This window comes from Elgaria multicarinata, chromosome 2, assembly GCF_023053635.1.
Source record: "Elgaria multicarinata webbii isolate HBS135686 ecotype San Diego chromosome 2, rElgMul1.1.pri, whole genome shotgun sequence".
Taxonomy (NCBI): Eukaryota; Metazoa; Chordata; class Lepidosauria; order Squamata; family Anguidae; genus Elgaria; species Elgaria multicarinata.
In genome coordinates this window covers 119,334,606-119,355,682 of record NC_086172.1, presented here as the reverse complement: position 1 = coordinate 119,355,682, position 21,077 = coordinate 119,334,606, and the positions used below count along the sequence as shown (strand labels likewise).

Here is a 21,077-nt window from a genome sequence, read left to right as displayed (position 1 = left end):
GATGTATAGGTCACTTTAAGGCAGGTCACTCTGAGGGCCTAAACACAACTAACTTTGAAGGTGCACAAGACACTTTAAAGCTATGAGGTCTCCCCTCCTTTTTTCCCCTTTACTCTTGAGCAGGAGTGGGCAACTTGTGGCCCTCCAGATGTTTTGGCTGATATCTCCCCTCAACCCTCACCATTGGCTATGGTGGCTAGAGCTGAAGGCAGTGGTGGACGCAAAAGATCTGGAAGTCCACAGGTTGCCCATCCCCTATTCAAGAGGAAGCACAGGGGCTCTGATTTGGATCAGGATTCCTGCTTGTGGGAGATAGGTGCCAGTTCATAATGCAACCTCATCTACAGTTTATATTGTGAAAGAGTTGCCCAGTAATGCAAATGAAGGACATTTTCTTCTCACAAGCACCGTAGGAGCAAAAAGGAGTAAAAGGGTAAAACAAAAGTTGCCTTGAGTCTGTGAGCAGCATTTAGATGTGTGAAAACAATTCTGGAATATATAGAGTGTTGCAGTGAGCGCCAGTGTAGGCAAGGGATCAGGCTTCTTTACATAGGTGTGCTCATCATCCAGGGATCCAGTGACAGGGAGGCTGTGCTGCATCACAGACTTTGGGGGTGCAAGGCGGTTACATTAGTTCGCCACCCAACATGTCTCAAAGCCGCCAGTGCAGAAAGGAGTGGCAAAAATGCTCTTTTTCTCCTTCACCTGAGGGCCCCTGTAATTCTGATGCAGGACCAGGACCTGCCAGAAATCAGTGGATCCTGGGTCCACTCTCACAATTCTTTTGCTCTCGTCAGAAGATGTGGTTCCAGCCTGGGTTTCACTGGGAGCAGAACTCCACCTTATCCCTAGTTATGTTGCTGTAGGGCAAATTCCATAGTCTTGTAACAGCTTAAAGGTGAGCAAATCTTGTGAGGTTAAGGTTTCATAGGCCAGAGCTACACACTGTGGCCAGCTATTCAGCTTGATTTCCTATGTGAATACTGTATTTATTTATTTATTACATTTATATACCACCCTATAGCTGAAGCTATGTGAATACTGTAGTCCTGCTGGAGTGGATAAATGTCCTGGACATTTGGAGTGGACAAATGTCCTGGACGTTTATGTCCAACTCTATCAGATTTAATGAACATAAGGCAGCAGGAGGAAAAATCTCAGTAGCTGGATGCAGAAACTCCTTGTGCATCTGGGGCCAGATCTACACTAAGCAGGATATAACACTTTGAAAATGGTATATCGAATGTATCCTGGGCCCCAACAGTTGTCAATACCATTATAATAGTCAGTACCATTTATAATGGTCAATACCATTATAATAGTGTAGATCCTGCCCTGGTAAGAGGAGGAATTAGATGTAGTTGGATGTGCAATGCTATCTTGCTTTAGCTCTGGTATTTTACTTGTTTATTTAATTTGTACCCTGGCTTTCTACGAGGAAGTGTACTCAAGATGGCTAACAACAATAAAAGGCAACATTTAAATAAAAACATAATTAAATGGTCATAAAAAGAATATATTAAATCACTTTTTTAAAAAAAAACTACAACCAATAAAGGAATAAAAATACCCAACCCAGCAGACCAGCTTACAGGCCTGTTTGAATAAAAACATATTTGCCTGTCTGCAAAGAATTGCCTTCAAAGGCTGCCAAGAGCACTTGTAAAACTGACCAGCTTTTCCCAAGCCCCTTGTCAGTTTCATCCCTGCATTGGGAAGAAGCTGCAAACTGGAGCAGGGAAGGCTTATGGGTTTCACTTCTGCCTCTTCGCAGCCTTTTGTGAGTTCATCATGAGGAGTCAGTGCTGCAAATATGAATTGGAATGAATGTAACTGGACATATTCCACGTGTGTAATGCACCACACGTCAGATTGTTCGACTGCTCTTTCAAGTCTGACAAATTCCACAGTGACAAATTTGGAATCCTCCTTTGAATGTCCTTTTTTTTTTTAATTGCAGTATGTTAACTTTGAAATCTGCTAATGACTGTCCTGGGAGATTGAAATACACTCTTCAGGTTTCATAGGCCCTGTTCAGAAGACACCTAAAACCATGGCTTTAACCGCGGTGGTTAAGCCAGAAAGCCAGGCTGTGTTCAGAAGGCACCTTAAACCATGGCGAATAAGGCTTTTTGCTTTATTCCCCATGGTTAAAGCCATGGTTTAAGGTGTCTTCTGAATGGGCCCTGAGTGAGGGCCCATTATCTGTCCCCTGTGAGAGGAGATAAATAACATGGACAAACAGCCAGAAATAAGGGTTTATAAAACTCTCCTTCCTCCCTGCAGTAGTCCTGCTTCTGATTTCAGCCTCTTGTGGCCTTTCTTTCTTTCTTTCTTTCTTTCTTTCTTTCTTTCTTTCTTTCAAAAATGACATATTTGGTCTGACGTTTGTTAGGACCTCAGATGAAATTTTAAAGGAAAAGGTTGAAAAATAGAAGGAAATACCAACAGCCTCAAAGTAGCTGATGTCGATTCCTTGTTGAATGAATGCACTTTAATAGGGCTCCAGAGAGAAACTTCTAAGGCCAATGTGGCGAGGCCTTTTCTTGTCTTTTTTAAACTTGGTTCTGTTTACAAAAATATGTAGAGCACAAGTCTTATGGGAAAATTCGAAATACCAATTGTCAGAGGAAAATGCTATCTGTGTTCTCATTTATTCTGGTAAAACCAACTCTGGAGCTTGCCAGGACAGATTACTTTACTAATCTGCCCCTCCTGTGCGTTGGCGTGCTTTGTGCGAATGCTGCTAGATGAGACAGAGGTAGTGTATGGACTCTCCGTAATATAGGAGAGCAGCTCTCCTTAATATAGTTGTTCTGCCTGGGATTTTTCAGGTCTCCCTTAATCCAGAACTGTTCACACCAGCATGTGATCCTCTACTTCTGCTCTAGCCCTCTGTCATCTTTGCTAGGCGAGCAGTGATTTGATTTTCTTCTGACTTTAAAAAAGCAGGCTGATGGGCAAACGGGGCTTTCATGTCCACGTGATTGGAATGTCCATTGCTGTGCATGAACTCTGCTGGTTACAAACGGCTTTTTTCTTTTTTTAGTATTAATGGATTGACCTTTTCGTCATTGAACCCAAACAGTTGCTTAGCAACTTATTTGTAATGATGCACGTTGGGTGACTTTTTGATCTGGTGCTCTCATGCATAATATTTTCAGCACTACTGGTAGTAAAGCTGCAATAACCTTCTGTAAAATTTGGTTCTACCTATTGGTCATAATTTGTTTTGAAAGGCATGCATTAGTCCTTGGGGGAAACAAAATCCCTGACACATGGATTTAAAAGTTGCAAAAAGTTCTGGAAACTAAAAAAATTGTCCTCAATGTTATTTCATGTTTTGCTGACATTCTCTACCCTCCCCACTCCCTATTCATGTTTAGACAGACAAAAGTCCTACAACTCCCAGCATTCTCCAGCTAGCAGGTTGCTGGATTTTTTTCTTTCTAAACATGCATAGCATTGCACTCTAAATCTAAGAAAACACTGGGCATCAGGGAACAAGGGCCGGTGTTGGTTGGCTGTTTGGAGTTTATTCTTCATATTTGGAAATCAACCTGCAACACCAGGGTGCAGAACCTCTTTCAGCCAGAGGATCAAATTGCATTTTGGGGGAGCTCTTGGGGGCCACATTCCAATGATGGGTGAGTTCGAAGGCAAAAGGGAGGGGGTAAAAATACCAGCATATATTAGTTTAAAGCTCTGGCTTTAAAGTCAGGGTTTCGGCATGGAAACAGCTTTGGCCACCCTCTATGATGACCTATGTTGGGAGAGAGACAGAAGGAATTGTTGATTCTCTTTGATCTCTCAGGGCTTTCGATGCCATCAACCATGGGATGGTTGTCTGAGCTCAGAGTGGAAGGCACTGCGTTGCAGTGGTTTCGCTCCTACTTGTCAGCGTCAGATTGCTCAGCCCTGTGGATTATCCAGTATGGGCTTCTGCAGAGGGTTGTTTTGTCCCCCATTGCTGTTCAACATCTGCTGTTCAACATCTACATGAAACTGTTGAGTGTGGTCATCTGGAATTTTGGAATGTGCTCTCAGCAGTACGCTGATGACACACAGCTCTAATTCTCCATTTCTTGAGGCTGTGGAAGTGCTAAATCGGTGCCTGCATGTGATAATGGACTGGATGAGGGCCCCAATCCCTCTCCCATAATACTAGAACCTGGGGTCATCTTGTGAAGCTAATTGGTGGGAGATTCAGACAGACAAAAGGAAGGACTTCTTCACCCAGTGCATAGTTAAACTATGGAATTCTCTATCACAAGATGTGGTCATGGCCACTAATTTGGATGGCTTTAAAAGGGGGTTAAACAAATTCCTGGAGAAGAAGGCTATCAATGGCTACTAGCTCTGATGGCTATGTGCTACCTCCAGAATCAAAGGCAATAAGCCTATCATCATCATCTTTATTTGCAGTCAATTGACCAGAAAGACAGAACATATACACCAGTTACTGGGGAACATGGGCAGGAGGGTGCTGTTGCACCATGTCCTGCTTTATTGGTCCCTGGCTGACAGTTGGTTGGCCACTGTGTAAACAGTGTGCTGGACTAGATGGACCCTCGTTCTGATCTGGCATAACTCTTCTTATGATTTTAAGAAACTGAAACTCAATCCAACCAAGACTGCGATGCTGTTAGTGGGTGGTTCTCCTGTCTGGATGGAGGGTGCTCAATCTGTTCTGGATGGGGGGGAGCACTTCCCCTGAAGGGGCAGGTTCAGAACTTGGGGGGGAGGGTGTCTTCCTGGAGCTATCTTTGTCACTGGAGGTTCAAATATCCTTGGTGACACAGAGTGCCTTCTACCAACATTGGTTGGTGACACAGCTGCATCCCTATCTGGCCAGTGGTAACCTGGCTTCAGTTGTCTATGCTCTGGTAACCTCCAAGTTTGATTATTTCAATGCACTATATGTGGGGCTGCCTTTGAAGATGATTCTGTAGCTGCAGCTTGTGCAAAATGCAGTGGCCAGATTGATAACAGGGACAAGAGGGTCCAAACATATAACACCAATTCTGGCCTGCTTGCACTGCCTGCCTGTATGTTTCCAGGCCCAGATCGAGGTGCTGGTTTTGACCTACAAGACCTTACACACCTCAGGACCACAGTACCTGATGGAGTGCCTCTCCCGGCTTGAACCAACCTGTGTACTACATTCAACATCTAAGGCCCTTCTCCAGGTGCCTCCTACAAGGGGTGCTCAGAGAGTGGCAACAAGGGAGAGAGGCCTCCTTGGTGTTGGCCCCCCAGTTATGGAAAGATCTTCCCAATGAGGCCAACCTGGAACCAACATCTTCTGTCAGGCAGGATATGATGAGTTTTTAATCAGGTCCTGCACTGTCTTTGATTGTTTAAAAAAATGTTTTTAGATATACGTTGTCTGTGTGTGTGCCGTCTGTTTACATGTTTTTATGTAAATTGTTTTGCACTCTGGAATGGATTTTTCATGGTTTTTAATCACTGTGAACCACCTAGGGAGCTTCAGTTGTGTGGTGGTGTATAATAAATGAATGGGATGAATCAGTACTGGAGCCTTAAAAGGGGCATTTCACCCTTTTGGAATTGGGGTGGAGTGGGGTGGGGGAATTCACAAAAGCCGGAAAACCACCGCAGTATTAGTGGTCAGAGGAAAGGGGATGGGGGGGGCAGGGGAATGGAGCATGGGCATCTGGGGAGGGCCAGACTGAGACCCCAGAACAGCTGGATTGGAGTGCATGAAGTTCTACACCCCTGTGCTATGCCATCATACATTGAAGCAAAGTTTCCTTATACTCACAAAGTTGAGAGAGTTAAGCCACATTGAAGTGGCTTGACTGACCTTCTCTGGCAGCCAGCCTACTTGGTTTGAGTCAGACACATTCCACAAATATGTGCGCATAACAAGAGGAAACGTGTCACCATGTCAGAGATCAGGGTTTTGTTTTGTCCTGTTGGAGGAGGCTTACCTGCCCCCAAACGACCCTTAGAGCAGTAAACCCTCCTATAAGGCCACCCCATGGCCACAACAAAGTGGTGTAGTCTTGGGCCCTGCCTGCAGCCTCCAGAGATGAGCCAGAGGAAACAAGGCTTTTCTTTCCAGCAAGCACCTCTTGCCAGCTTTCGAGCCTCCTTTTGTGTTGCTTGCTAAATGCAGGAAATGGCAAAGAATGGCACGTGCAAATTGTGTTTCTGTCCCCAGCTGACTATGCTAAACTGGAGATGGGCAGGAAGCGAGCAAAGGCTTGTTTTAAATCCCTTTTGTTCTCACTTCCTTGGTAAGGGCCTCACTCTTTCCTGTGCTTGTACTTTTGTTGTTGATGTACCGAGAAAGAGGGAGAGAGAGAGAGAGAAGTTGTTGCTTTCTTCGGCATTCTTTAGTTTCTTGATCACCTGCATTTCTGCAACAGGGTACAAAATATTTTGCCTTTAAACTCACCGTTCCGTTGCTTGACTATAAAAATCTGCTCCCTTCCTTCTGCCCATACCAAAGACTGAATTGGGATGGTTCTGGACCCTTCCCAATTCTGCACTGGCCTCACTTTTTAAAATGCATCTTAAGCCGCCTTGTGGATGCTGTGCTAGATACATTATCCATAATTAACGCTAATATTCTGCATTCCCAGGGTACATGCATTCATCTCCTTCCTTCTGCTTGGTTCCCAAATCCTAGTCATTGACATTTCCTTGTTGCTGTTTCTAGGAATCAAAGCCTGTGCAGTATTAAAAAATCCAGGTGTGGACAGGATGTACAGCTAACCTTCTGTGGCTTTCCTGGCTTTCTTGTTTCATCTGCAGCTGTCTGCTCTTCGGGCTCTTTGGTGTGGTTACCTTGTTTGCTCTGGCTCACTCTCAAACATACACAAGGCAGGCCACAATATTTAGCTATAGGGTAGAGTGTGAAGGATTATTCTTGGGCAAGAGCTATAGGCCAGCAGTAGAGTACATGCTTTGTGTGCAAAAGATCCCAGTTTTCTGTCTCTGGCATCTCTGAGTAGGACTGGAAATACTCCTGTCTGAACTCCTGGAATCTGTCTATACATAGTCTTCAATCTGGGGTGGCTCTGAATCTACACTGCATCAGTTATATGCTGCAGCATATTCAGAGCCACCCCAAGGCCAAAGAAGTGGAACAGGAAAGTTTGGGATTTACCCTGACTTTTCCTGCCTAAGTGAGGTCAGCGTGTCTCTTCCCTGCCTGTCCTTGCTTGGGCACTGCTCCAGGGCGGGGGGTATTCCTGGATGGAAGACGACCTGCCAATGGCCACTGGAAAGCCTGCGCTGCCTCCATCCATCTGTGTAACTTGCTGCCGTCCCACACCAGTGAACCCATGGGGCTTGGCAATGGAGTCTTCTGCAACCTGGCATGCTTCCAGATGTTTTGGACTACAACTTCCATGAGCCCTAGGTATGGCCTGGGATTATGGGAGTTGCAGTCCAACACATCGGTAGGGCTCCAAATTGAGAATGGCAGGTTTTAGACAATAATGATCTAGAAATTGTCCAATGGTCTTCCTATGTTTCAACATAGGATTTAGACTTTTGATTCACGTCCAAACTTAAATTTCTAGAGGTCATGGGTGGGGAACCTGTGGCCTTCCAGATGTGGTTGGACTCCAACTTCCATCAGCCACAGTTAGCCTGGTCAAGGCCTGGTATCCTGGGAGTTGTTATCCAGCAACATCTGGAGGGGCGGAGTTCCCCAATCTCTGCTATGGGTGGATTTTTAAAATTCCAGTTATTTTATTTTACATGTGGCACACAGATGTTTCATTTACCATCCAGTGGCTGCCCAGAATTGCTGTGCCCCAGTTATAACCCCATGGAGTGCTTGCAGTCTGCTGAACGTTGTCACACCCCACACTTTTCTGGAGGTTGTCGGAGTCTCTCGCAGTGTGTGGCTGGTCACCAGCTCTACATGACTCGCTGTGCAGAAGTTTGGCAAAACATTAAAGCTGCCTTCCCCAACCTGGTACCCCCATCTGGCTGTTGAGGTGATGGGAGTTGTAGTCCAAATCCATCTGGAGGGTACCAGCTTGGGAAAGGATGCAACGAAGCATTTAAGCAGCCACAATGTCACTCAGTGATGTTCTCGGCCTCTTTCCAGGCCATCTCTGCAAATGCAGGCGGCTAGTGACAGGGGGGGGATGATTTTGCCGACTGACTCTGCTTCCCCACTGTCTCATTTTTAATTTCAGATCAGTCAAGTCTTGGGCAATGAAATCAAGTTTGCTGTGAGGGAACCCTTGGGGCTCAGGTAAGTTTCCAGGCAGCTCCTCTTTGCTCAGCCTACTAGCCAAAGGCAAAGTGGGATGCGGAGGGATGGTCTGTAACATTGCCACTGAACTTCTGACCCCTTCCCTTAAGTCTTCTGCATATAGGTTTTCCATGCATTATTGTTAATGGTGACTTTGTGACTGGGAAAGGCTTTAGTGGAGACGTTTTCCAACTCTGTGGAGCATATCTGCAAGCCCTCTATCGGACACATGTCTCCTTGCTCTGTAGCTCTTAAAGACACAGCAACTCCATTTGGCAACAAGAATTCACCTGCAAAGATGATGGCAGATTCCAATACAGGATGTGGGCGGAGGCCTTTCAGTTTTTGATGCATACTTTGCATTTCATCATGGCAGCCCTGCATCCTTTTCTGTAAAATGGCAGAGAGATGGATGTTTTAACTACTTGCCTTCGTTAATAAAACAACCCGTTCTCTGTAAAGTTCCCCTGAGATCATTGCTTTGTTCAATGCTTATGTTGGTACCAGATTTTCAGTGCTGCTGTGATAGATGGAGGCTAGCTGTAAGTTGCATCCAATGTTAGTCTAAATGGGTCTACTCTAAGTGGGTCTATTATTTAGGTGACCATATGAAAAGGAGGACAGGGCTCCTGTATCTTTAACAGTTGCATAGAAAAGAGAATTTCAGCAGGTGTCATTTGTATATATGGAGAACCTGATGAAATTCCCTCTTCATCACAACAGTTAAAGCTACAGGAGCTGTACTAGAGTGACCAGATTTAAAAGAGGGCAGGGTGATGAAGAGGGAATTCCACCAGGTTCTCCATATATACAAATGACACCTGCTGAAATTCCCTTCTCTATGCAACTGTTAAAGATACAGGAGCCCTGTCCTCCTTTTCATATGGTCACCCTATATTATTGGATACAACCCCTTGGGCTTTTGTATGGGAGAGTAGCTCTACTAGAGAAGGGGGTTGGACAGGGGGAAGAGAGAAGGGAGCTAGTTTTGCTTATGAACCTTGGAGCCCCCTGTTGAAAAAGTTCTGGGCTTCCAGAAAGCCCTGTGTAGTTTCTGGATGAACACATTTCTCCAAGTGTAAGTCCTAACTTTGAATACTTGGTGCAGATGTAGGCTGCTGTCAGCACTTCCCAAGGGTACAGCATTGAGGGCTTGCAGGAGAAGCTACTTATGGTAACCGTGGTATGTATAACTGCTAGTAGCTACGCCTACAAGACCAATCCACCTATCACCAGCATCCTAAGACTGTTAGGTGACAAGTGACGAGGCAGTTCCCTTGGCTTTGTTTTTGATTCCCCCCCCCCGATGTCATCATTACAGCTATTTGCTCTTGAAATAGATCAACCAGATGGAGAAGCTTTGCTAACGGACCTCATGGAGACGCTGTAAAGCTAAATGTAGCCTTACTTAAAAATAATCTGATTCTCTCTTATTAACTGCCACATGGCTCTCTTCCAAAATCGCTCTCCTAAATGCCTGTGATCTGCCCATGGTCTTTGGTGATGGACAATGTGTAACAAATCTACAAGGCCAGCCTTTTTATGAGAGACTCTCTTTCCTGCCTCTCCCAGTCATTTGTTCCAAAATTCGCAGTTTGGTGATTTCTGCAAATGCTGTAAAATTGCTTACGGAAAGTCTGGTCTTTGTCTTCTTTCCTCTCTCTTTTCTTTTGCATTCGTCTCGGTCAGTCAACAGGGATTGCTCTACTGGCCTTCCTTGTAGAAACACGAGCTGTTCTAGGCAACCACCTTTTATATAAAGCTGACTGGGGTAGATGTTGTCTTTTAGTTTGCTTGTTTTCCAAGTTAAGCCTCACTTCTTTTCCATTTTATTTTGCAGGGTTTGGCAGTTTGTGTCAGCCATCATATTTTCTGGGATTGCCATCATGGTAAGTGGACAAAACATTCTCACACTGAGCTTACGTCTCAAGATTTGAAAACGTGTCTCTCCACAGCCCTTCTTGGGATTCTGTCCTCAAATTAACTTTTTCCTCCCTCCTCTTTCCCACTGCTGTCTTCAGCAGCTGTTTCCAGTATCAGGCAGTATGACTGTGTACATCACAGGGGAACATTGGTGGGAGGGTGCTCTTGCATTTGTGTCCTGCTTGTGGGTCCCTGGTCAACAGCTGTGTTAAACAGAGTGCTGGACTAGATGTACCCTTGGTCCGAGGGCTCTTCTTATGGTGCACTCTAAAGAAGAGCCCTGCTGGATCAGAACAAGGGTCCATCTAGTCCAGCATTCTGTTCACACAGTGGCCAACTGGCTTCCCACAGCAAACCCACAAGCAAGATATGAGCACAACAACAGCCTCCTGCCCATGTTTCCCAGCAATTAGTATAGAAGGGCATACTGCCCTGATACTGGAGGTAGCATACAGCCATCAGGTTTAGTAGCCATTGATAGCCTTCTCCTCCAGGAATTTGTGTAACCCCCCTTTTAAAGCCATCCAAATTGGTAGGCATCACCACATCTTGTGGAAGTGAATTCCATAGTTGAACTGTGCACTATGGGAAGAAGTCTTTCCTTTTATCTGTCCTAAATCTCCGACCACTCAACTTCATGGGATGACTCCGGGTTCTAGTTTTCTGAGAAAGGGAGAAAAATGTCTCCCACGTCTCAAGGTGATGTGCAAGATATAAACTACATAAAGTGGATACAATAAAAATCAATAAGAACATATTCTATAAAAAACATAAAAAACAGAGATTATCAATAAGAACCAATAAAAACAGAACAGACTAAAAACCAGCAGTCCAGACATTATGTGAAGACCTACAAAGAAGGGTTCTGATGAACCTTGGATGGAAACTGATTCCAGATGCATGAGGCCGCCAATGAGAAAGCCCTCTCCCTTGTATTCATCACCTTAACAACCCTTGAAGTTGTGTAAGTGAGAAGGGCCTCTGTTGGTGACCTCAAAGTGTGGGCAGGTTGGGAAGTAGCTTGGACCCAAAAAACAGCACTTTAAATTGTGCTTGGAAACACACTGGCAACTAGTTGGCCTTTAAGTTCATTGTGGGTGGGAGGCACTGCTCCAAGCCAGGGCCCCAACTTCCATTTGCAAGTAGTGGTACTTGCCAGGCCGTGCATGCACTTGTCTGCCTTTAATTAGAGACTATTTTCCGGACTGAACCAGGCTCAAGGACAGTGCTACAATATTTCTCTATTAACGTTGATTTCTTACCCATAGGCTCTCACCTTTCCTGATCAGCTCTACGATGCTGTCTTTGAGGAAGAGTCCGTCAATAGCAAGATGCCCATCCGTCTGTATGGAGGAGCCTTGCTTAGTGAGTAATAATTTAGTGGGCAAGAGGGTGACGCAGACCTAATCTACACCTACAGCCCTTTTGCGACGGAGGAAGAATCATTGCGAGGTTTCCCGCTTCTGCAATCATTGCTCATGGGGCACACACAAGGGAAGTGTTCCACAAATAAAGGAGAGCCGTTTCAGGAGGAGGTGGGCCTGTGGTGGCGGTTCCGAATGGGTATCGGGAGAAGTGGGCAGGACTGGACAGATGGGTATGGGGCACAGGATATATAGATATAGATGTAGATATATATTAACTCCTCTGAGATGTGTACCAGCGCAAATACACAGAAACGTGGGGCAGGGGGATAGGTACTGTGTTGAAGATGCGCTCCTGCACATCGATATGTTTCTTTCTTAAAAAAATACACACGGTCAGTGCCAAAAGATGCCAATAGCCAATGAAAAACTGCCAAAAATGGCGGACGGCCACTCCTGCACATGTCCAAAACCTCTGGACATGCCCCTGACAGTGAGTCGGCTGTTAGACAAGCCAGGAGCTCATGCAGAACAGCAACAGCTTCGGGAAGGGACTTCAGGATTGTAGCGAGAGAGACAGAAAAATCGTGACAAAAGCAGTCAGCGATATTCCTGAATAACTGAGGGGTCGTCCCTAGATCACTGTGGAAGTAGGTGAATGACACAGTAGGGACAACCTTGCTACTATTCTGGAATAAACGGCTGGTGTAGACAAGTCTGCTGTAGTGGGAATCTCCCTCTCTCTCTCTGTGTATACACATACAGTGTCACTGCATCTAGATCAGGGATGGAGAACGTGTGTCCCTCCAGATGTTTTTAGACTACAACTCCCATCAGCCCTAGTCAGCATAACTAATGGTGAGGAATGATGGAAGTTCTAGTCCAACAATATCTAGAGAAACTATTCCCTACCCTTGATCTAAATGAATTTCTCTTCCAAAGCATTTTGTACTGGGGGTGGGCATGGCGGTTTTGACATATTATTGTGCAATCACAAGTTCTCTGCATCATTCCTCCATGACATTTAGCAAGCTTAGGAAAGGTGATGGTCATATCACTCTATCAGCACCACAGCTTGATATATCTAAAGTAGCGATGGGAGAACTGCTGGTTTTGTGTGTGTGCAAGAACTCTTTGTCAATGGAGAAGCATTTGACCGAGTGATACCGCCTCTGCTGCCTAAAATGTATCTGCTTGAGGGGCAAGAGTCGTCTCCAACATTCATAGACCAGTTCTTTTTACTAGCTCCAGACAGCTTTGCGTGCTACATTTCTATTGCTTCTTCTGGAAGGAATTTTGAACAAAGAGTGTGCTGGACACATCTAGGAGATGTGAAGCATTGCATTCATCTCCTGGTTGTAAGGGGTCAGGACAGCCTTGAGTCTGATAACGATAGACAAGTCTAGTGCAGCTGGAAACTTCCTTGTTTTATCCGGTGAGCTCACAGCAGCACCTGGTGGTAACAAGTGGAAATGCAGCAGTCTGTGGACCTCCATTTAAAACTATGCTGTAGAGACAGCAATCCAGTTTGTGCATGAGTGGGTGCAGTGCCTGCAGGCTGCTTGCTCTCACGTCACGCTTATCACTGACAACCTATCGGTTTTTAAACTGATGAGTTGTCATGATGTGCGAGCGTGGTTCACACGTAATGACAACCCAGAGTACAGGGTGTCAGATAATGTCAGTGTCCTTGCCAAGAAGAAAGTGGTGGTGGCCGGGGGTGGGGTGGGGGATGTATCCCTGCATGCCCTGGCTTTGCTACACCACTGCTTGTGATAGCTGAGTGGGGTTACGATTTTGCATCTGTCCCTTTGGAAAGCTTGAAGGGCTTACAGGCAGCATGTGAGCCAGCTTCTGGCCATGTCTGCTGTAGCAACTGTATCCTAGCCCTCTCTTCTTCCATTCCATCCCCCCTTAGGTATCTCCCTGATCATGTGGAATTCCCTATACACATCTGAGAAGATCATCATCCGTTGGACCCTGCTGACAGAAGCTTGTTACTTTGGGATACAGTTCTTGGGCAAGTAGATCTCTTTTTGGGCACAAAGGGACATGGGAGTTTCCATTGCCAAAAAAGAAGAAGGGGGCGGGGGAGAAATCTATTCACTTGATTCAGAGTTTGTCCAGGGATAACATCACATTGTGACTGACTGTATTGGAAAGAAGACCATGGGGTTGGAACAAGTAGTCATATTTGGCTGTAACATGTGTAAAGAGTGAGAAGCTCTAAGGGTAACTTGTGGCCCTCCAGATGTTTTCGCCTACAACTCCCATTAGCCCTTGTGAGCATTGCCAATGGTGAGGGATCATGGGAGTTGTAAGGCAGGGCCACAGGTTGTGACCCCCTGCTTTAAGGAAAGAAATATATACTTAGCACTACTGTGTACAGTAAAACTGCATCTGTAATGCCAGTTGGGTTTCTCAAATGGGAAATGTGCCATGTCTTATTTTGACATCCCAAGCTCTTTCTTGCCTCCTGTCTTCCATAAGTTCAAAGCAGCCAAAAATTCTCTTTGGCAGTTCTCGCCAATTCGATGTCCATAGTGCCTTTTCCTTACAGGAAATCGTTCCTAAAATGGCACCTATCAATTTGGGTGCATAGAAACAACAGCTACGGCCACTATTCCTGGGAAGGGAATGGGGGAAGTTTTGTTTCTGTGAATAGCGGAGTGCAGTTTCTGCCTTAGTGCCTATGTCAAAGAGCATGCTGTTCCCAGAGGGGCATCCTCAGATAAAGATGCAAGTTCTTTGTCATGCAAAAGCACTGATATCCCTGAGGACTTCTAGATCTGCAGGGCAAAGTTTAGAGAAGCATCTTAGCCAGGGTGGGCAATGGGTGGCCCTCCATATGTTTTTGCTATACTACAGGGTCTTGGACAAATCTGGTTGGAGGGTGGAGCTCGACGGGTTTTCATTGGCTCATCCACACCCCTAAACTCCATTCCATCTTCCGCCAGCTGGCCCGACTTGGTCCACAGCAAGTCAGGCCAGCTGGAGGCTTTTCCATACTTTTTTTTTTATTTGCGGAAATAGACACCTGCACAAATTGCACCTGGGATTTATGCAAATGCCAATTTCTGCACGTTTAAATAAATACTTGAAATTTCCCTGGAATTCGGGAATGCGTGTGGCTTGGAAGTCCTGCGATCCCCAAAAGGGCTGGGTTTCCTGGCAACGGACATCCTTAGCCTACATCTCCCATGTTCCCTCACTACTGGCTACGTTGACTAGGACTGATGGGAGTTGTAGGCTAAAACATCTGAAGGAGCTGTGCTGGCTTGCCTGAGGGTGCTTAAAGCTTTGGGTCTTCTCTACACATTCTCGGAAGTATCACCACCTTCCCCAACCCACATGACTGGTAATAGACCTGACTAACCTTCTCTCCCACCTTGCCCACAGACAGATGTGCAATGGAAGGACTTAGGGAGTGATCAGTAAAGGAACACTGGCCATGTGGCATTTGCTTTGTTTCCTGAATAGTTCTTCCTTATCAAACATGCAGTTTTGACTTGGAAAATCAAAGCTTTGTAATTGACAGCTGAGTTGATTTCTCCCCTGCTTCCTCTCTCACTCTCACACACATACGCACACATATTTTTTTATAATTGAAAGCAGGACTGTTTCAGAGACTAACAATTTCCTAAAGACGTCAAGCAAAATCTTTCTAGGGTGGCATACCTGGTTTTAAAGGGGAAAATGTGAGACGATGGCATTCTTTGCTTTGTGGTTCTGGTAACTGTTGTTGTGGCTGAGAAGCCAGACTAGATGGATTGGACTACCAGTCCCATCAACCCCAGCTATTGGAGTTGTAGACCAACCCATGTGGGGAAGGTCGGCCCTGCACAGTACAGGTCCTGCCCAATCAAGAGCGAAGCAGATATCTCTGTCTTCTCAAAGAGTTGCAGGAGGCAGAGAAGACTTTTTGAGTATTTTGTTCCTAACCTGGCGTCTTTTTCTTCCAGTTACGACCATCACCCTGGTCGAGAGTGGCCGGGCCTCCACCGGAGCCACACTCCTCCTCACCAGCCGGGCCCTCTTCATACTTATCAGCGTTTATTACTATTACCAAGTTGGACGCAGACCCAAGAAAATCTAAGACTTCGGAGGGTGGGGGTAGAAGGGCTTGTTCTAACTCCTGCCTTCCTTTTGTTCCTTTTTGTGTTTTGTCTTGAAGAGCAGACTTCCCTGTGGCATGCCTCAGTGTCTACATCGAGCGCGGGTGTCACTGCCCCATCAGGCATAGAAGAGGGAGAGAGATCAAAGCCTGGGTGCCTGTTTGGGGAGGGTGAGAAAACAGAGTGCAGAGATGTCAAGGGCTCCTCAGATTCAGGGGCTTAAGCGAAAACCTTTCCAGTAGCCCTTGTCCCCTGTGGCAAGGCCTTTCCCAACCTGCTTGCCTCTTGAGCTTTGTTGGATTACAGCCCTCACCATGTCCAGCCAGCAGGCCACTGGTCATGCTGTCTGGAGATGATGGGAGTTGTAGTTGGCACAGCTGGAGGACACCAGGTTGCAGAAGGTTGCTCTAGGACATGATCAAAACCTATATGCACCCATGGAAATGGAGCAGTGTATCAAACTGAACTCAAAAGGGCAAAAATGGCCAAATGAGCCCCAATTGACAATATCCCTCCGTCCCACTGGCCATCTGGGACTCTCTGCAGTCTACATGCTCAAACCCAGGCTACCTGGGTTTAAGCAGTATCTTGCCTTGTATAGGGCACAGGCAATGGTAACCGAAGGCCATATTTTGCTCAATGTCTAGGAAGTTAGAACTGCACATTCTTAAATAATCTCTTAGGTTAGAGGTGGACAGAAAGTCACTCTCCATGTATGTTTTGGACTTCAGCTCCCAGCATTCCTGATTATTAGTCATACTGGCAGAGGCTTCTGGGAATTGAAGTCCAAAACATCTGGAGATTTACCTTTTGCCCCACACCTGTCTCATGTGTGGATTTCACTGCCCTTCATGAAAACCCTTGATCTTTCCATTAGCATTAACTATACTAATTCCGGAACTCATTCTGTCTGATTTTTGAAGGACGCTTCATGAAAATATCTGAATCAGCCCTCTCTGTTTCTGTCCCCAACCACTGCCCACATGAGTGCTGAACCTATTTCTTTATTCTGCTGCTCTTTTTAGTACCAGGCATTGCAGAAATGCTTTCAGTTGTTTCAAGATAGAATATAGCGGAAAGAGGACATGAGAAGGATTAATAAAGAAACCAGGAGTTCACACAATCACTTTTCCTTCTTTCACAAAAAATGACAACATAGGTAATAAACTCTAGTTTTGGAGTTTTACTAATTAACTAATTAAACTGCAATTGTTATGCTTCCATATGGAAACACCTTTATAAACAAGTATCCAAGAAAATGGCAGGAAAATGGTGCCTTCTTCAGTTGTACTCCTTATTCGGTGCATATGCTGGCACACCTGATTTTAGTGGTTCTTCCAGCCTTCTGTGAAATGGAAAGATTCTTATGTGTGGTGGGCTGCTGGAAGGGGTGATTCCTACATCCCTTCTTATGTGTGGGGTCAGGCATGGAAACATGGCTGCACCCCACTGGACCTATTGAACTGCTAAATTTACTAGATTGTGAACCAGGCTCTGAATCTGTGCCCAGAAGGGTGTTTGCATGTGGATTGCCCCTCTGCATGTGTAAGAGGCTGCCTGAACTCCTCAGCTGTGCTCAAGTGGGGGCAGAAACACCTCAGTGAAGGGACCTTGCCTCTGCAGTGTTTGGCATAAGCAGCAACCCAAACATGTGAGGCACTCCGGTGATTGGCATTTATTTTTTAACCATTCCATCACTTAACCAACAGTGTTCGGGGTTCACATGTGAGTAAAAGTTCCATTCACCTCTATCACCTTGAACCCAGAATTAAAAGGACTAGTGTAGTTTAACGTAGACTATAGGGCCACCTTCCTCAACCTAGTGCCCTCCAGATGGTTTGGTCTACAACTCTCATTATGCCTGGCCATGCTAGCTGGGGCTGACAGGAGTTGTAGTCTGAATCAGTTGGAGAACACCAGGTCAGAGAAGGGTGCTATAAGGATTTCCCCAAAGTAGAAGGCTAATGATTTTGGTGTGCCAATGAGTCTTTCTCAAACTTCTATTGTGTTTAAGAGGAAAACAGGTCAGACTTTGAGATCTCTTCTCTGGGCCTCCTTTACCCTGTTGGGATTCTGTGCAGACAATTTCACATGAAATTGGGCAGGATGTGTGATCCCCATACAGACCTACAAATGTAGAGCATAGCAAGTCTGGAATGGAAACCAGAAGAACTGTCTATTTGATGTGGAGTTTACCAATGTGGACCTGCTAAGATGGAGCAAGCAATTAGGAATGGATGTGACCAATCTGGAGCTCATGGAATTGGCTTTGCACTGGGATGCAACATCAACATGGGAGCACATTACATCCATCGAACTGTGATTATCTTTTAAATACCTTAGGCAACCACCATCACAACATCTCCAGCAGCAATCAACATTTATTTGGAAAGTCCCAGGAACACTTTAAGGACAGTTGGTTACATGTGCTGACTTTTGCCTGCAATGGTTCCTCCACCCACCCAAAGACTGCCTCCTTTATACCTCCTTTTGGCATCTATCCAACATGTGCATGAACTTGGACTACTATGTGCATTGCAGCTAATGGCCATGCAAAGACCATGCATCAAGTGGAAATCTTCAATTTATTTGAATATAATGATAAATGTGGTGATTCAAGTGTAGACTTTAGAATCCAAGGGTAGTGCCTAGTAGTCTCATGTGAGGTTAAAGTCCTCCACAGGAGCAATTTTGTTAATGCTACTTTCAACTGTCACTCACAGCCCTTGGTCTGTGGAACAGATGGTCTGTACACTCTGTGAAATAAGTATGGTTTTCAGCAGTTACTGTCTGGCTTTGAGCATTTTGTTCCAAAGAGGGTGGGGCTGTGACTATGCCCATTTCAGAGAGAACTAAACTGCAGAAGGGAATCTGTTCAGAGTTGCTCTCATCTGGGGTTCAAAACCAGGAGTTGAGCTTTGCTGTGTGCTTTTAAATCATAAAATGGGTCTTTTATCCTACCTTTTGGGTCCAATCTTCAAATGTTTAATTTAAAAAACAACAGAAACTCCGTAATATAATCAGAGACATCATCATGACCACTTGCCCAAAATTCAGACAGTGAGCCAGTTTGGATTTCACATGGCAATTCCTGGGTTGTTTAACCCAGGAATTGTGGGGATGAGCAGAGCGTCCAAACCATTGCAGTTTCTCATTTTATTCAACATTCCAGGAAGTTCCTTTTCCTGGATTATTTTATGACATGGAAACTCGGTTGTTTATGGGTTAAACAACCCAGAGTTAACCCACCAATTGCCTGTGGGGCCTGAGTTGTTTCCACTTTTAACCAACAGTGAGCAGGTGGCTCACATGCTTCACTTATCCCCACTATTCCTGGGTTAAACAATTCAGGAATTGCTGCCATGATGTCCAAACCCATCAGTAACAAAGATTGTAGAGCTTGCCCTTATAACTAGGCAACAACCATAGATCTGCTCAGCCTTGCTTATTGTATTTGGGAAAGCAGAAAGGATGGCGAGGAGCTTCACACAGAGTAGGACATATGTTCAGTAGGAGGACATATATATGCAAGGTATAAGATTCATGTTGTGGTATCTAGTGCCTTGCAGATGTTTTGGACTACGACTCCCATAAGTCCTAGTCAGCATGGCCAACGATAAGGGATTCTGAGAATTGTAGTAAAAATATCTCGTGTTAGATCAAGGATCTGCCTTCTTTGAGAGGGAGGGGTCTGCTCATGGAAGGTCTTGCCTGATTATGGGGAATCCCCCACACCCTGTTCAGTAGGGTCTTCTGCTTCTCTGTGGCATTTTCAGGGGGTGAAGGGGCTGCTGTAGGAAGACAGAAGTGGGGAAGTCTGCTTCTGCCATGTAGTTGATCCAGCTTAAATCTGGGCCCAACCCTGGAGAGCACCATCTTGCCTATCCTTGGCCTCTACCAGTGCTGGGAAAGGCCTATCACAGGCCCAGAGAGCTCCTGCAACGCTGGATAGGTGTGTAGATCATCTCAATTATTCTATTGTGCTCTGCCATGGCTTCTATCAGCCTATGAATGATAGTTAAGTCGGTAAGTATTGTGAAGGAGCTCAGCAAGCTCCTTTTTTTTGTTTACAAAGTATGTCTTAGGTTTACTGCCTCAATGCTGCAGTCATATCTGGAATTAGCACATTTAGAACCCAGAATTTGCGAATTGGAAGGTTCCCTTGCAGGCCATTTGCAAGAATGAGAATTTATCCGGTGAGGCTTATGACCTATAGAACAAAAATGACTTGGACATTTAAAATGACACACCATGACTACTGGGAAGACATGAGAGTTCTCCCCCTATTGCAAGGCCACTTTCACTCCAAGGACTGAATTCCATTTTGGAGAAGCTTTTGTGGATCCCATTCTAGTGGTGGGCAGAGCCTAAAGCCAAAGGAGGTGTAGTCCAAAGGCAAAGGGAAAAATACCAGCATATTTTGGGGGGAAGGGGTTAGGGCCATTGGAGGGGATGATGCCCATAGCGCCAGATTCATTCTGCATCCCCTGCTCTGTAGAATCACACACACACACACACAGATTCAGATATTAGCTTAGAATTTGGGTGTTAACAGCAGTTACCTACTATTAGACAATCTTACCCTGGGCCACTGTGTGGGTGAAAATAAGCTTCTATAATATTTTTTTAAGTAACCACATGACTGACTATGGCCACAATTTTTGACACCTATTATCCAAAACCAGCCATGGTTCCAAAAGATGGTCAAGCTCTAAACACCTTCAAAGCAGCTTTGTGATGGAGTAGCTCCTGCGAACACTATCATCATTTGGATTTGAGTCACATGATCTAGTCAAGTGTTCTCTTATCCTTCATGTACATAAAGCTGAGAAAGCACAGCAAATAGTGTGGGTGTCATCACAGCTGCAACAGTGTCCTGTTCTACTGCCGGATGGTTGCAAACCCATGCTTATTTCAGTATATCAGCCTCATAGGGTTACATGAATAAAACTGACTTGGTTGTGGCAAAATACCTTAAAGATCAGTCTTTCCTTCAACATTCCCTGTTCCCACCCTTCCATCTAGTTTTGTGCTATATTTTGTGTGGGTTTGTTTTTTCTACTAAGAGGGATTCCAAGAGTTTACCAAAAGACCCATCTATTTGGTTACACCATGTTTTCTACACCTGTTATCATATTGTTCTCCTGCTGTTGCAGCTTTAGTGCTTTACAAAAATTTGGAACAAGTATCCCTATTCCACCCCAACTAGTCAACTGGCTAGTAATATTTGGCTAAGGCAAGAAAGTGACTTTCCAACTCCCACACCGAGAGATGTGTTCCTTCTTTCCCAGCAGCTGACTAATAAGCATTTTGAATTCTTTTGCAATGAAGTGTGAAAAATAAAAGGAGGCATAAGTATGTGTGTGTATACACATAGGTGTATAGATAATCTCCATTATCTAACAGTGTCCTACTATGGCTTTTGTCAACCAA

The 21,077-nt window shown here is 45.1% G+C and overlaps 1 protein-coding gene across 1 annotated transcript in view; it reads left to right on the top strand.

Annotated features, from left to right (window-relative positions):
• Positions 1-18,430, top strand: part of TP53I11 (tumor protein p53 inducible protein 11) — a 67,764-nt gene extending 49,334 nt beyond the window's left edge. Inside the window, exons 3-7 of the mRNA XM_063117445.1 lie at positions 8,184-8,242; positions 10,083-10,131; positions 11,434-11,530; positions 13,448-13,549; positions 15,492-18,430. Of these exons, the coding sequence (XP_062973515.1) occupies positions 8,184-8,242; positions 10,083-10,131; positions 11,434-11,530; positions 13,448-13,549; positions 15,492-15,625 (441 nt within the window). The 3' untranslated portion in view covers positions 15,626-18,430. The remainder of the gene's footprint in view (positions 1-8,183; positions 8,243-10,082; positions 10,132-11,433; positions 11,531-13,447; positions 13,550-15,491) is intronic.
• The last annotated feature ends 2,647 nt before the right edge of the window (positions 18,431-21,077 follow it).